Source organism: Manis javanica, chromosome 9, assembly GCF_040802235.1.
Source record: "Manis javanica isolate MJ-LG chromosome 9, MJ_LKY, whole genome shotgun sequence".
Lineage (NCBI taxonomy): Eukaryota > Metazoa > Chordata > Mammalia > Pholidota > Manidae > Manis > Manis javanica.
Window position 1 is genome coordinate 2337915 of NC_133164.1, and position 17418 is coordinate 2355332.

Genomic DNA, 17418 nt, shown 5'->3' on the forward strand with positions numbered 1-17418 from the left:
GTGTTTACCTTAATGCCAACGATATATGTAGCGTCTTTGCCCTGGACTAAGTTCCCTCTGGTTTAAAGGGGAAAGTAAGGCAGAGATGAGATGGCTCTGATCTCCTTCTTCGGGGGTCTCCCTGGTATGTGGCGATTAGGGGCAAACGCAAAGGGCCATCAGTAAGGAAAATGCACACATGGTCCCTTGGTTTGGCTATTTCTGCCATTTCTCCTCTGGTTATTATTTTACTATTTCTAGAAGAAATAATTTCAAAATGTTTCAAAATGACCTACTAGTTTTCTCTGTATCAGGGAATAGTGTGATGTTAGAGTACCCAATGCAAAGCGTTTAGCCTCTTGGACGACTGTCCGACTCTGGGGACTGTTGAACAAACTAGAGGCCAGTGCGGATGCTTGGTCCATGTGAGATTCAGCAGTCTGGACACTTCCTACTGCCTGAGGGCAGACAAACTCAGAGAAAACATTCCTATTCTCAGAGCAGCTTTTAGGAAGCATATCATGTTGGTTAAAACTTTGCTCTGGTCTTTTTAGAAATCCTGCAATTATTTACTAAGATGAATTCTAAGTCAATAAAACAAAACAAAGGTCTTTGAAGATTGGCATTCCTTCTTCAGCAGAAAGGAGGAAATGCTTTCATGGTATTCTTGTCAAAACATTCCATCAGGCGGTAGGAAGGAGGATTCCAGAAGCAGAATGTTAGTCTGGTTTAGATGAACAGTAGAAATGTTCATTTCTGTCGCCCCAGTTTACCAACAGTTTTTTGGAGCTTGTGTGAGGTTTTCAATCAAGACAATAGTTATTACTATTATATATTATATATATGCATATACATATATACACTATTATACATTTTATACTTATAATAGTTATTATTACCATGATCCTGGCTATGAACTGTATGTTTTCCTGGAAGCCATGGAGGGCCATTTCGCCAGAACTGTTAACCTCACACGGGAACTGGTTAATCATTTTGTCACCATTCTTAGTGGCAGTGGCTGGTATGCACACCTGTCGCCCCAAGGCTGGTTTGCTCTGACTGCCACTAACTGTGTTATTTGTTAAGTATCTGCTTCCCCGTAGCCATCAGCAGCTGTCACGGCCATTGCTGCTGAGGTTGATAAACGCTAGGCCATAATCACCATGATTAATTTTCACTCATGACTTTCATGCTCCTATTATTTAATAATGTGTTTTACTGGTAGGAAACAGCTGAACCCAGGGAAAAGTCTGTCATGCTTCAGATAAAGGGCTGCTGATCCCAGTGGTAGTAAAAATACCCTTTAAAAAAAAAATCAAGTACTTAGATAGGGAACTGTTCTACTCAAATTAAGGACTTAAAGATGCATATAGTCATAAAAAACTATAATGGCTGACTTGATATTGCTGATGAAAAAAAAATCCTGAGCCCAAATCAGAATATTAGAATAAGCAAATACTGTTTTTGGACTAGCAGTTGGTGGTCCAGTAGACCCCTGTACTACTGAATCAGTTGGCTCTTGAGAAAGCAGTTGAGCGATGATCAGAAACCTCAGCCCAATAAACAGTGATCTGTTCTAGATCGGCAGCTATAAACTTCAGCTATACATCAAAATCACAGGAGGGGCCATATAACAAATATGGACACCCAGGCCCCAACTCAGAGATTCTGACCTAATTGGTTATAGAGGCTCTAAGACCACAGGTTTTTTTCAAAACTGCTCCCACACCCCCATCCTTACCCTGGTGTTTCTAATATGCAATCAGGTTAAAACCTCCTTCTCTAGATTACTTTCTAGCTTTTTTTGATACTGAGCTATTATTTATAATTTATATAAGCAATACAGAGCAGCAGGTACACTTGTAAAATATTTACTTTATGATAACTTATTCTAACCACTGTTCTCTGAACTTAATGGTTTAAAAAATTACAATTACTAAACAAATAACATCTACATAGTCTTTATATAAGTAAAAATCATAGGTATGTGTATAGATGAGGTTTAGATGAGCCATAAGATGGCCTTTTTATTTTTTGGTTAAGTTGTTTGTGAAAGCTTTGGAAGGAAATCATGGAATTTTCTGTACAAAAACCTTTTTTGAGGATAGAAATTAAGTAACTTTTCATTTTTATAGGTTCTGGTTAGAACCCATGTCCCTGGATTCTCATCCTAATGTTCTTTCGAATATTTCTTTGATTTTAGTTTTTAAAAAGTAAAGATTACTTTTTGGGAATAATAAAATAAGCCATTACCAATGATCAGGGACTTAAATAAACATTACAGGCAGTTTACAGAATACTTGTCAAGACTGTGGATTATGGAATCAGATAAACCAGAGCCTAAACCTGACTTTAACATCTACCACCTATAAGACTTAAACTTTTCTGAACCTCAACATCCTCGTCAGGAAAATAAAGATATTAAAATATAGTAGCATGAGGGAGAAAAATGGATGAAGGCACATTTCTCTCCTGGTCACATGGCATTGATTGCTTCCAACCCTGAAATCTAAAGTAAAGAGGTGAACCCAGATGTCTCTGTTAAGTGTGCTGATAAACAATAACAGCAAATATATATCTGATAAGGAGTTAGTATCCAAATATATAAGGAATTCATGTAATTCAAAAGGAAAAATAAAAAACAATCTGATTAAAAAATGGGCAGGGCAAACTGAAGACATTTTTCCAAATAATATATACACATGGCCAACGAGTACATGCAAAGGTGCTCAGCATCATAGATTAATCAAAACCATAATGAGATATCATCTTACACCCATTAGAATGGCTATCATCAAAAAGAGAAAAGATAACAAATCCTAACAAGGATGTTGAGAAAAGGGAGCCCTTGGGCACTGCTGGTGAGACTGTAAGCTGGTACAGCCACCACGGAAAGCAGTATGGATGGTCCTCAGGAGACTAAAAGCAGAACTGCCATATGATCCGGCAATCCCACTTCTGGGTGGATGTCCAAAGAGGATGAAATCACTATCTCAAAGAGGTATCTGCATTCCCATGTTCACTGCAGCATTATTTATAATAGCTGAGACATGGAAACAACCTAAGTATTCATCAATGGATAAATGAATAAAGAAAATGTGGTGTGTGTACACAGTGGAATATTATTCAGCCATAAAAGGAAGGAAATGCTGCCATGTATGACAACATGGATAGACCTTGAGGGCATTTTGCAAAGTGAAATAAGCTGGAGAAAGACAAATACTGTATGACCTCATTTATACGTGGAATCTAGAAACACTGAACTAAGGAACAAATTAGAATGGCTGTTTTAAGAGGCTGAGGAGTGGGGAAAATATTGGTCAAAGGATACAACCTTTTAGTTATAAGATGAATAATCTCTGAGGATTTAATGTACAGCATGGTGACTGTAGTGAACAATACTGTATTGTACACTTGAAAGCTGCTCTGAGAGTATAATTTTAATGTTCTGACCACCACCACCACAAAATGGTAATTATGTGAGATGAAGAATGTGTTAACTAACCAATATATACATGTATCAGCTCTTCACATTGTACTCTATAAACTTACATCAATTATTTCTCAATAAAAATGGAAAACAAACCAGAAAAGAAAATACCCTTTTCCCCTTAAATCTGACTTTCAGTCATCAGATTCTGTCTATAATGATGTTCTTTGGGTTCATTTGGTGAAGTGCTATTAAAATGTCATCTTTTTAGGATTTTAATAATGTATTCTTCCTTTTGGATGAACTCCAAACTGGCTGGTTTTCTGTCAGATACTGACTTGTGTTATAATGGTCCTTCTGAAATGAAACAGTTATCATAGCGGATGGGGTGGGGAGGTGGGAGGCGGCCAGGGATTCTGGAATAGCTGCTCTTTCCTACAGCTGCACCATTAACACACTTCTACAACCATTTATTGAAAGCCCTACTTTAAAGAAAATGCTTAATCTTACACATAATGTAGGGGGGAACACAGGGAAGGCAGTATAACACAGAGAAGACAAGTAGTGACTCTATAGCATCTTACTACGCTGATGGACAGTGACTGTAATGGGGTTTGTGCGGGGGACTTGATAATAGTGGGAGTCTAGTAACTACAATATTGCTCATATAATTGTACATTAATGATACCAAAAAAAAAAAAGAGAAAATGCTTAATCTTGCCTGCAAGAAAGTGTAGCTCTGGAGCTGAGGGCTGCTGCACCCAAGGTGTCCTGCCTGGGGGGCTTCGGGAGGCGAGGGCCTAGGCCAGGGCCCAGTCTCCCTGGGAGGCCGTGTGGTCAGGTGGAGGAAGGCTGATGGTCAGTGGAGCAGTTTTTCTTCACAGCTGATGGTCACATTCTGTGCACATGCCATTTCCAGTGGACTGTGCTCGCGGGTCCGTATGTTTTTAAGGTAACATCCTTGTTTTAAAGCTATAAGCCCAGCAGGTTACACACCTTGGTCTTACTTTCACAAAAGCTTGACTTTATATTATGTTTTATTTTTGTCTAGGATTTAGTATCTGGAGTGTTTGACGCATCCACTGCGACTTGACAGTCCCTGTCCTCCACTCTGTCTCCACCCTCACTTGAGCTGCGACCTTCAATATGTCAGTCACTGGCCACATGGGGATGTATAACTTGAATTTAAGTTAACTAAACTTAAACTCAGTTCATCTATTTCAATAGCCACATTCTAAATGCTGAAATAACCATGAAGCACAGAGCAGGTACAGAACACTTCCATCTAAGCAGAAAGTTATCTGTGCTAGAATATCAGCTCCGACAGGTAAGGGACACTGCTTTATTCTGCATCACTGGTGCCTAGACAGGGTCCGGCACATGACAGTCAATATCTGCTCAATGAATAAATTTGTTTTGAAATTTTTGTAGCCAATATGGTTCTGTGTCATCAGTTGCCTGTGTGAGATGCCAAGTTCCAGGGCATTTTCTTTGACTAGAACTAGACTGCAATTGAATGGACCCCACCAACTTCCCCCCATGAAGAGCTCTGTGACCTGCATGAACTGAAGCCACATCCCTTCACTAAGAAGTGTCACCCCTCAGACAAACGGCCCCGTCTCTCCATGCCCTACCTTCTTCCTCAGACCTTGTCTCCACCAACAACGCCCTCCTAGCTCTGCTGGAGGCACACTGGCCACCTGGCTGTCCCGTAAGCACACCGTGTGGACCCTGACCTCCTGGCATTCAGGGCCCCTTCCCTTAGACAAGTGCCTCACATATGTCAGTGTCACACGATGACAAAGAAAGCATATTGGGTGTTGGGGACGTGAAGTTCCACTGAAGACAAGCTGGGGTTCCTCTGATGGTGAGACACAGAAGAACACGTCACTTTGTAAACTCTGCATGACGCACGAGCCAGGTGGAGGGGCTCGGCTGCAATACTGTTTTCACTGCAGAAAATAGCCAAGGAACCGAGCTGCTTCAGCTCCTATGGCATCAGCTGAGCCGAGACCGCCATTGCTCCAAAGACATGCTCAGGACAGCCACGTGACGGTGAAGGCAGGTGGGGCTGTGTGTCGTCAAGGGTCAGAGAGGCGCAGAAGCCAGGCGGCAGTTCCACGATTTCTGACAATTGTTTGCCCTTTCTGGGCTGTGACTGTGCATACAATATTTGATGGCATCTGTTACATATGCCATTGAAAAGTATCTGTGTGGGGAAAAGGAGCTGGTTTGAAATGAGGTCTGCCATACAGCACTGACATTTTTATCTGATGCTTGCAGCTCATGAGTGGCCTCGCTGCCCCTGGGAACCCACGGGGCTGCGGGCCACAGACCGTACCTTCTGAGCTGAGATCTCCGCACAGCACCACAGCAGTCTGCACTTTCCAAATCTATGTTGAGCCATTTCGGAGAAAACATTCAATTTTATTTTGAAATCTTGGTTTTGGGCTTTTAAGGGTAAGGTTTGGGATTAGCAACACACAATAGAAGGCACTATTAACAGCGAGACTTCAGCTCACCTGGGAGAGTCACCCATCGCCTGTGGTTCGTGGCGGCATGGCCCCCCACTCCCTACCCTGAAACTTGGGTCTGCCATTTTCCTCTCCTGGCCACTGCCCCCCAGAGCCCACAGCAAGGGCCAACGACAGCGGCTTTTCCAAGTCCCCACCACCTGCACCCACCTCCATGGGCCTTCTGCCCAGTCTCTTTGCTTCCCTTTCACTCATTTCTCTGGTTTCCTTCCCTTGGATTTATACTGCTGAGTTTAAGGACTCTCGTGGAGTTAGCAATCATCCACTAACACTCTGACCCTACACCAGGGACCCTACACCAGGGACCCACAGAGGGTGGGAAACGCTCAGCTACATGAAAAAATGCGGCAGCTGAACACGACTTGCCCGAGGCCCTTGGCCGCCTCAGGGGTGTGCGAACCTGTGAGCCGTGGCCCCCTGGAGCTCAGTGCGGTCAGGCCCAGGTGGGGAGGGCGAACGGGGGTGGACTGGGTGCTGAGTGAGGGGCATGCAGGGGCTGACAGGGGCACACGGGGGCTGACGATGGCACCCAGGGAATCGGTCAAAGCTGCGGTTTCTCTTTTTCCCACTATAGTTTGACAGGGCCATTTAACTATCTCTATAATTCCCAACATTTTGGACTTAAACAATCTGTCTTTGTCTTTACCCATTTGGAAATACCTGATTACCTAGGAACACAGATACCCTGTGAGGGCTGCTGTCCTTAAAAAGTTGACATAGCCTATCTGATCTGAGTTTCTGGTCAAAACCTGAAGTGGGTGGGGGAACAGGAGCCTTCCTATTAACTGCCACCATGAATTACAGTGGGCCTCAGTTGGGAAAATCTAAGGTTTCACCACCCTTTGCTGAGCTGATGTAGAGAAATGCCTGTGTGTGTTCAGCCAAGTGTCCCGCCTGCCCCTGCTGTTCCTAACCGTTGATCTTTACAGCACGTGGAGGCAGTCGCTGCTTCCATATAAAGCCTGTAACAGATTCCACACCCATGTTTCCATTACCCGCTTTCCATCTCCAGGGAGTATGAAGAGAGACAAAGAGAAAAAGAACAGAGGGCAGACAGCTCTGTGTGGTCTGATGACTGTGTGACCTTGCCAGGCAGTGAGCTTGCTGAGCTGTGCATGTCACACGTGTGTGCGGGTGGCTTAGGACTCAGCAGTTTGGACTCTCCTGTGCATGCATGACAGAGTTCCCCTGAAATACAGGCCTTCCAAAACAGTAAAGTCTGACCTCATTTCTTACGCATGTTTTTAACCACTGCGCCCCTAAATAGAGGGTGGGAGTGCTGGCTAGGGAGCTCCCCCTACCAGGTGCCGTTTTCTTCCTGCCCCAGAGAAGCCCCTTTGCATAGGCTGATACTGGCCAACAGGAGTACAAATGCACAGGGACAGACAATGTACTGGAAAAAGAAGTCATCTAGGGGTCCCCAGACTCACGTTTTCTGCTGGACCCCCACCCCCGAGCCCCATCACCATCCTCCTCCTGTGCAAGCCAGAGGCTGGGGGCTGGTCGGCCCTCTGCTCTTTCCCACCCTGACCAGACCAGGGTTGGAGAGCACATGGACAGCTGGGCCTCAGCCCGCGCATGCCCCTGCTGGCCTGCTGGAATTCTCTCTCCATGCGGCCGGGTGGCTCTGCCTGGGAGAACCCACTGCACGCCACTTAGGGGCAGGCATCCGGTGCAGCAGGCTCTACACAGAGCTTATTCATTTGGTAACATGAGGACTCAGTTGGGGTTGGAATCCGTAGTACATTTGTGATTTCTGCTTAGAGACCAAAAGTTATCCAGTAACATACAGTTTCTGCTGTTGGCTGTCACCACGGTGAGGAGCAAATGAACTCTACCCCATGTCCATATAAGGCTGAGCTAGCCAAGGGCTTGGGAAGAGAGCGCCGCCAGCACTGGCTCGCCACTACGGGGCACCACGTGGACAGTATATAGCAAGGGACCCAGGGGACGCTGTGGGAAAGACCCAGGCACACAGCTCTCTGGGCAGCAAAGTCCGTCCAACTGCTCTTTTTATATCTTACATTGCTTTTAAAAAAAAGCACCAATCTAAATGTAGGGCATAAATAGCCCTGCTTTCTACAGGAAAACATTTGGGTTAATTTGTTAATTAACAAATACACCAGGTTTGTACAAATGAAATAGGTCCTAAATTTTAATGATGATTTAATGCAGTATATTCAACTGTCCTAACAACAAATATCTTCAGTAATATACAAGGCTTATACCCTCTAGAAAATGATGGTTTGATTTATCAAAATTGATCTCAAGTTTTTTTTCTTAACTTTTACCATCAGCCATTTCTCTCATCTTATTGACTAATATTCAATGATTAATGTTCAACATTGGAATGAGCTGGCGGCCTTGGGTGCCTGCTGCTCAGACAGCCCCACCTGGACCCGTGTGGCTGTGTCACAGCACCGGCCAGTGCAGCCTCGGGGCCTGGCCGCAGGGAGTGTCACGCAGGGCAAAGCACGAACACTGCGTTTACAGCCGTCCGAGCACCCGGCTGTGGATCCCCTGGGCCAGCCGCAGACGGGACCTGCAGCTCTGTCTCTTGAACAAATTACTCGGACAATTGCCAAGCTCAGCGCCCCTGGACCAATGCCAATGACCTGCCTGCAGAAACAGAGGCAAGCCAAGCCCACACTGGGCTCTGCTCACTCAGGTTAATCGAAGTAACAGAAGGCGTCAACTTACCTACTTTACTTGACAGTGTATAAGAACAGATTCAAGGGATTTTCTCAAGTAGGGATGACGGGAAATAAAAAGCTCTCAATGCCTGTATCATAAACTTGCTGAATCAGAAAGACCTAGGGACCCTGAGAAGCCTCCCTTCTCATCGCCTCTTTGAGACGAGCTTAGCATTGTGTACAAGTCACTGTCGTGCAGTGGGTTATATATTAAAATAATCAGAATGAGCTATTTTTGCTGAAGAACACAGTTCTTGTACAGGCACTATGGGAAATGTCAGTATATCGGTTCTGCAGTAAATAATGGCAAAAAGTGAGAAAATAGACCCAGTAACCTCTACTCTGCTTGGCTGATCACATGCAAAGAAACGGGCCACCCCTCTGGAGTCAGACCCCCGACACAGGCGCGGGTCACGGGGGTCCGCACACTGCTTGCGTGTTCTCTCTAAGCCCACGCAAGGCTGAGCCAGCCCAGCGCGTGGGGAGGGCCGAGCCCTGCCATCAGCACTGTCCTCGCCGCTCTGAGGCTTCGCTGGGCACACCTACAGCAAGACCCCAGAGGGGGTTTAAATCTCATGAAATGCCTTCCACGTATGTAAAAAGTATTCACCCATCTTAAATGCTGAAAAATGATCTTCAACTAGCAATTCCTGAAGCATACAGACCGGCCTCCAACAGGGACCCCTCGCTAGAGCAACGGCAAGGAGCTGTTCTGGGGACTGCGGAATGACTAGTCACATGTTCGCAAATAAGGTCCCCACATTTATTAAGGGGTTCCTATCATGAATCCACCCATTTGGCTTTTGGAAGGAACTTCGGGAGGAGACGACTATGGTGTAGCACCCAGGTGCAGAGGCCACGCTCCAAAGGGACGAAGGAAGGGCTGCTTTGAAAACTGACTTCAGGATTTCTGGGGGAAACTCATCCGGAACACCCGCCGACTGCGATAATTTCCAATTCCACAATGACAGGGCAACGCAGGCAAGGATTCCCGATGGCTTCTCACAGCCGGCCTTGGGCAGGCATGAGCCCTAGAGGGAGGGGCATGACTCCGACAGGAGACGAAATACCGCCCCCCTCACTGCCATGCATGAAAGTGGGCTTCAACATATAAATGCCAGCAACAGCTTTTAAAGTTGGTTGTGCGAGACCCTGGCTTCAGCTTCCCCGGCAACAGAACGGAAGGCCAGTCACTGTGACTGAACGTGTTAACCCCGATCAGGTCCACGTTTCAGATTCCGCCAGCTGTCCTGGTCCTAACACGGGGTGCCCTTCTCCTGTTTATGAGATGGGCTACATTCAGGACATTCAGGTTATGGGCAGAAGGACTAAGTTAGAAGGATGCTTGGCAGTACAATGCTGTCCCCTCTGGTCTGAGTATCTATACTGGAGTATAAATGAACTCTGTTCTCCTTATGGAATAGTTTTACAAAATACATGTTTATGCATCATATCAAAGTAGAAAACATATGTACATATATGTGATTACATTATACATATACATACACAGACACATGTATTCCTAACAACAAACAAGAGAAAAGATGTGTAAGAAAGTTACCACTGTTCTCAGTTTGCTAGGAAAGTGGTAAAAATGGGCCCAATTTCGCATCACATTACTGTTTGCTCCCGTGTGAAGAACGCGCCTAGGAAAGCAGGTGATGTCATTGCCAGCACTTTGAAGCCGGCAGCGTGGGGGTGCAGCCTATGGCCGCGCTCGGACTTACCCGCCCTCCTTTCTCGGGGTAGCACTGGCAGCCCCCGCTGCAGTCTCTCCCTCCGCAGGGCACGTCAAACTTCTTCACACCCTGCAAACACAAACACGAGGCAGAGGGGTTAGTAAGATGCTGCTGCACGCCGTCTGGAGAGAGTCCTTCCTAACTGCTCATTCAGAGCAGACTCTTATTTGCAGAGCAGCTTTGAGGCCACAGTCTAAGGTGCAGAGATTTCCCTGTGAACCCCTGTCCCCTGCCCCATCAGCAACCCCCAACCCCCCAATGGTGCATTTCTTGCAGCGGATGAGCTCACGCTCACATGTCACCATCACACAGCAACCCTGCACCTTCTACGGTCAAGAAGCCTTTTAAAAATCCCTACTGAGTGCTAGATGCCAAGCTAGGTCCTGGCGTTCGGAAGTTGAGGAGAACAATCCTGACTCCAGAGATCTGCAGGACTCTGAGTTAAGTGCTGTAGCACGAAGGAAGTGATCTGGACCCACCGGGGGGCCGTCCTGGAGGAGGCGGTACTGCAGGAGCGTGGATGGGGTCAGAGTGAAGGCGTGGGGCAGTCCTGGGCCCTCAAACCACACCGACCAGGACCCGGGGAGATGGGAGGGGCTGAGGGAGGGGCTCCCACGAGGAGGCGGCACCTGCCAGACGTTGGGTAGGACAGACCCCACCTCCATGGGGGGGGGTGCAGCCCCGGAACGCCTGCTGAGGGCCCCTTCCTTCCCTCCACACCGAGGAGTGGGGTGGGCCAGGAGGCCTTCAGAAGCACTGATCTGCTCGGGTTGGGCGGCGCTGCCCAGGTCTGCAGGACTTGAGCTGTAACGCGCTAATGAATCCGGAGCAGGCCTGAGATGGTCCTCCGGGCGGACAGTGCCCCTGGGAGCCAGGTATGGGGCTCCACCTCAGCAGTCCTGTGCAACACAGACGTGGAGGCTGATGACGTCCACACTGTCCACAGGGCTGGACGCTCAGGGGAAGCGGAAAACACTGATTCTCTTCTCTGCCCTCTCCCATCAGCTCAGCCTCGGCCCTGCCTCCCCAAACCCCAGAGGCCAGTCAGGGCAGCTGCTCAGGGCTCGTCACCGGCCAGACCGCCTCCCCCTTGGGGGCCTGGGCAGGGAGAGCTTCTGCTGCGCACTCAGCCCAACTGACCCCAGATAACAGAGCCCTTCAACTCCGCGCAAAGAGCAAAGCTGCGTTTCCCACGGCTGCTCCCTCCCTCCTGAGGGAAGCCCCAGTGACTGATCAGGGTGGTCACTAGGGGACTCCCTCAGTAAGTCTTTCCACTTTTCATGCTGGCCGGTCAGCCAGAATCTTCCCTGTTGCCGGCACGGTGCCTGACGTTCATGTGCAGAAGGCACTGCTGGGCCAGGTCTGCAGGTCGGCCAGCCCAGCCTTCCCGGGCAGTTTGGGGCTCTGAGCTCCCTTCGGCCGCATGACTACTCTGCTCTTTCTGTCGAGATGATACATTCCTATTGCCGATAATTTTCTACTGGAGAGGACTCACTTGAGCTTCACATTTCTTGTGCTCTTATAATTCTCTGCCTAATCTACTGTCTCATGCCGCAGTCACCACTTTGAAGAATTAAAAAAAAAAAATGCCTGAAAATCTCAAACCCTTTAAAGGAGTGCCTGGGGTGCCTCTGGAATCTCTTGGGTATCTCCCCGCCCTGAGTGAGCTAATGGGAGAGCTGAGTTCCACAATGTAAAAGTAAACATATACAGAATCCTTTCACGTCCCCAAAATATGATTTTAGGTATTTGCCACTTTTTTATGGTTTCAATGTTTATCTACAGTGGGGCTCATTTTTAGATTCCATGATTTTGGATATTTATTTGGTTTTTATAAATGGAGCTCCACATGAAGTCCTCAGTTTTCTGGGTTACCCTTAACACCAAAGAGAGAAATCTAGTTACACTTGTATTTCGTGTAACTGTGACATGAATGGGTGGCTTGGCAGGTGTCCCTAGTTCACATAATAACTCATTTGCCAGCTGTCTGGAAAGGGTAGGGGGACTCCTTGTCTAAAGGGTGAAGCATAAACTCACATTCTGCATCTGGCATTTCACAGGCTATTTTTAATTTTGATTTTAGAGCCACTTGCCAAATCCTTGTATATAAATCAGTGGTTGACATGGTTTCAAATTGATCTAATGGATTTGCTATTCTAGGCTTAGGATATAAACTAGATTTGGTTATAGAAATGACTTTGTCATAACCCACTCAATATTTAATACTGCTTTTTTCCTTTTGGAAGTTGGACTCATAGGTCCAATAACTCCCAGTCTTAATATTTTTAACACATGTGCCAATGGCTCAGATACCGTCTCAGGAGGTGAGGACTATGTCATGGAGAGAGGCCTTCCTATAAGCTACAGCCGATTTCCATCATGGAGATTCCAGCCCCGTGTGTGTGCGTGCGTGCGTGCGTGTGTGTGTATGTGTGTGTGAGAGAGAGAGAGAGAGAGAGATGCGATACGGGGTGTGTGTGTGTGTGTGTCTTGCTCATATCTTACGCACACAGAGGGACTCTCACGCTCCCCACACCTTCGAGAGGCCCAGCCCCGCAGGCCGGAATGTCAGAGCTCCAGGATGAATGGAGTGTTTGCCTGACTGGGGTGGGGCGTGTATTTCCAGACATCCTCAGAGACTGAATAAGTCTCAGACCTGAGCCTGGTAACATTCTCAAGACACAAACACACTCCTGAGGACCGGCTGAGGAGTGTGTGAACTGGCTCACGGGGCCCCACATTTGTGTCCCAGCCCCACCTCCTAAACAGAAGAACCCAGCCACGGCCGTGCTCCAAGCTCGAGTTTACCCTCAATGTTACTGCTCAACACAACCCAGACACAAACCATGACCCTTCTTGCCAACTCCCAATACGGACAACAGTTTCTTCCCACCCTCTGTCCACTTCCAGAGTCTGCCCACCCCCTCGAAGATGCCAAGCAGGCCCCGGTCCAGACTACTGAGCCTCCAAGACAGCATGTTTTCCACCTGCAGGGTCCACACTTTCTCAGACAGATCAGCTACATCCTCCATTAGCTTCTATTTCAAGCTGGAATTCTCCTCGGCCGCACTCTGCAGAGAGTGCTTCCACACCCAGCTCTCCCCGGCCCCGCAGGTGGGCCTGGTCACTGTGCTGGCCATTACACACCTGCCAAGGACGTGCAGTTCCCAGGGCCAGGAGGCTCTTGCAGACCCTGCCAAGGTGTGGAAGGGGCCCACTGCCGTGGATCTCGCTGCATCCATTCACCTGAGCGGGCCAAACTCCCGTGACTGTGCGGGAATCCCTTATTCCAGGGCAGGGAAGGGCTTGTGGCCAACTGGGAGCACTTATGTGGAAGACCAATCACGCCATGAAAACTGGGGAGGACTCCCAGCCCTGGAGAAGGCTTGAAGCTAATGTGCATGAATCCTTATGTCTTCACGTTCACACAGAAACTGCTCCCACACAATTCCTAGCAAACGCGACAGTTGCAAGAGGTCTTGTTCATACTTCACCATACTGCCATTCTGCAAATTCACATATTCACTCATTCCTTATGGAAGGTTTACTCTGGGCTAGGCACTGTGCTGGGCCATGGGCACAAGGAGAGAAATAGATCATATAAACAAGTCAACAAGACAATTAAGTAAATCAGCAATTAAATCTACATAATTTAAATTAGAGTGAGTTCCATGCACAGGAGGATAGGGTGAGAGGGCACTGTCTCGGCCTGGCCCCGCCCCCCGGCGATGCTGGCTCCTGCTGCCGAGGGCCCACCGCCCGCCGTCAGCCCAGGGGACAGAGACCCACTAACCGCCAGGCCCAGGAAAGCAATCCCGGATGACTGCCACCAGGGGATCAAATGCATCTGGGGGTGCAGTGAATCTGAGCCCCTTCCTCTTATGGAAGAAGGCGTCCCTCAGGATGCCCCAACGTTGCCGTACCCAAACCTGCAGCTCAGTATGTGCTTTAACCCACTCTGTGGTCCAAGACGAAGGCAGTCTGCAGGCCTGGGGCGTCCGCAGTGCTCCTGGCTTAACGGAAGCCATTTCGACTGCTACCAAGACATGTGACCACTTCAAACTGCAGACCTAGCCTCTGCACTGTGGAGAGAGTCAGGTGGGGGCTGATCACGGACCCCTCAGCAGCTGAGGGCCTGTGGGTGCTTCCATCTTGCCCCACCAAACCAGAGGCCAGGCCCCACTGGACCTGCTCTGCTCCTTCCAGAAAAGGCAGAGGCGGCGAGGCTCGTGGGGGAGCCGCAAGGGACGCAGGGAGAGGGACGGCAGTACTGGGGTCACTGTGCACTCCTGACACCCTAAGAAGTGTCGTGGAACCAACAGGTGTTGTTTTGGAAAATAAACGTGACTTCTGAGTTTTGGTAAATAAGGCAGAAAGCAGCTTAAACATTGGAAATGTAACAGACCGGGAACGTCTGTGAGCTGCTGCGGGAAGAGAGGAAGGGTGGGTAATTCGCACAAAACAACGAACAGGAACGAAACCCACAGGGCAAGGCAGGAGAAGCACGGGCAGAGCCGTGGGCACGCGCGAGTGCGTGCTGAAGGCCGCGAGCACCCAGGCCGAGGGAGCCGGGCACTTCCAAATCACCCGAGACACGGTCGCCATGGCAGTGAGGGCGCTGCTGAGCTTCTGATCAATCCAAGTGCCCCCAATATTTTAGCTTTTTTTTTCTTTCCAAACATCCTTTTTCACTCTTCTCTTTTGCTGACTTTTATCCTGTCCCGATTTGGTAGCCAGCCTTGCTGTGCTAATTAGAAATTCTAGGAACTGGGAAGACCTGGATTGCTGAAGAGCCAAGCGGCGATGTGAAAGCATAGATACATTTCCTAGAAACCCTGCATCAATCATGCTCAAAAGGAATGCACAGACATTGTTTCCCGGGGCAAAGTGGAGATCTCGGGGTAAGAGAATTCTTGGCTAGCTTTTTATGGGAATTGCTTTCCAAATGGGAATTCCTTTCTTTGGAGCCTTATCTACATCTTGGCATCACACTTAGGAAGATTCAAAAACCCATGTATTTGCACGGGCACTGAGTTCACCTTGGGCACATCCACATCGCCCTACATGCTCTACACTCCTTGTGAGTCTCTTGTCTCTGGGAGAACAGAAGTCACAGACTCTTCTAAGAAAGCCAGGTTCTCGCTTCCTGAACTAGGCACCTATCGGGCTCAAGTAGAGAATTTCTTGCTTTCAGCCACCAGCTCTCTGGCTGCTGGGAGACTCTGCCCTGTGACCTACAACGGAGGAAGCAGAGCCGGGCTGGAGCTCTGCCACAGGGGCTGCGGAGGGAGGGGGCACCCAGACCCACGAGAGGCGGCCGCCTCTTACTGGAGCGGTGTCCTGGTGCCAGGGAAAGAGCGCCACGCTGCCTCGCTGGGAACCACGTGGCGGAGGGCAGGGCCTTCCCTCCGCCACCCAGTGAAGGGAGGGGCTCCTCCATGTAGCTGCCTGGGGAGGGGCCCCTTCTCCAAATGTCGAGAAAACTGCTCATTGTCACTTCTTCCAGGGACAGATTTGTCTTTATAGTTGACATTTAAAAATAGGTTTCAATAACAACTTGAATGCCAGAAAATAAAACACAGAAGATTTAGACTCTTGAACCACTTCCGTAGCTACCTGTGTGACCCCTGTGTACACTGGGGGAGCAAATCCGTGGCCGTGCACCCAGCTTTCTGCAGCGGAGTATGGTTTAGAGTGGAGGCAACTCCATGCAAGTAGAAGAAAAAATGCTCACCCTTGTCCTCAACTTGCACATAAGAAATGAGTATTAAGTAAACTCATACACGAAGATGCAAGAACAAACCTCATTTGTCTTAAAACAAAGAATATTTTGTCCTCTGCATGTTTCAAGAAACTGTGTGTTCAAGAAAGACTTTTGAAGACAATATACCTCCAGCCAAAAAGAGTATGTCTCCATAGGGAATTCACAGATATTTCAGCACTGGATTGCCCCCAGCATCCAACCCGAGCTTCCTGTACGGAGGGATCCTGAATAACCCTTTCTAACTGACATAAAAGACAAACATTTCTTACTGTAAAAAAAAGTAACCGGCATTTACATTTAAGGTAAAAAAAAGTCTATACAAGTCCAGTCAAGCTGGTGTTCTTAGAATTATCCTTTTAATCCAAAAAGAGGCCAACAAAGAAGAAAGCCAACTTGGGAACAAGGCTCCCAGTAAGATTCTATTAGTTAATCCAAACAGGAAATATAAGCCATTTCCGCACATGCAGCTTTAGAAATTAAGGAAATCATTCCAACATAGTATTAGCGAGGCAGAGTATACGGCAGAGGAAATGCAGACCACAGCCCTCCACACAGAACAAAACCCTTCTTTCCAATCAACTGGGCGGGAAATCCAGCTAGTTGCTTTGTTTAAAGCATTTCAAGGGCACTCAGAATAAATTCATCCACTCTGGAATGGCCCTGCAATGGTCACCAGTAAAGTGTGTGAAATAACTGATGCACAGAAGTGCTCACCCATCAAAATGAATGATTCTGGGGACCTCACTTACACCTGACTCGTTGCCTAGCCTCACGGGGCCGTGAGTGTGTGCAAGGAAGGAGGCAGGTGACATGGGAACAGGAAGCCAGAAAGGGGAGCTGATGAGCAGGGAAGGTCCGCGAGGCTGGTGGGCTTCTGCCCTGGGGAGGTCTCTTACCCTCACCCCGACACCTAAGGGCAAGGGCCCCCTCCAGGCTCGCGTTTACAGACATGACTAGGAGGCGCTGTGCTCCGGGTCCTCACTTGAGTCAGCAGCGGCAAGCCACATGTTTTTATACTTGCGTACTTATGCATTTTTATGAGCAACGGTGAGCCAACTCCTCCACCTTCTTTTTCTTCTCAGGCAGCTCAAGTCTAGGGGTGTTTTCCAAACAGAATTTGCCATTGGCGAGACACCGAGCACAGCCATGCTTTAACGCCGGACCTGGGTGCTGACAGGCAGGTCTGGCTTAGAAACCCCAACAGCTCAGGAATTGGACCAGATGCGGAGGGCGGCTGGCGGGCACAGAGAGCAGCAGGCCAAAGGCTAAGTCCAGAACA

General features: G+C 48.2%; 1 protein-coding gene across 1 annotated transcript in view; it reads right to left on the minus strand.

Annotated features, from left to right (window-relative positions):
* Window positions 1-17418, minus strand: part of COL4A2 (collagen type IV alpha 2 chain) — a 157591-nt gene that overhangs the window by 107519 nt on the left and 32654 nt on the right. The window contains exon 4 of the mRNA XM_037024849.2: window positions 10364-10444. Coding sequence (XP_036880744.2) covers window positions 10364-10444 — 81 coding nt within the window. The remainder of the gene's footprint in view (window positions 1-10363; window positions 10445-17418) is intronic.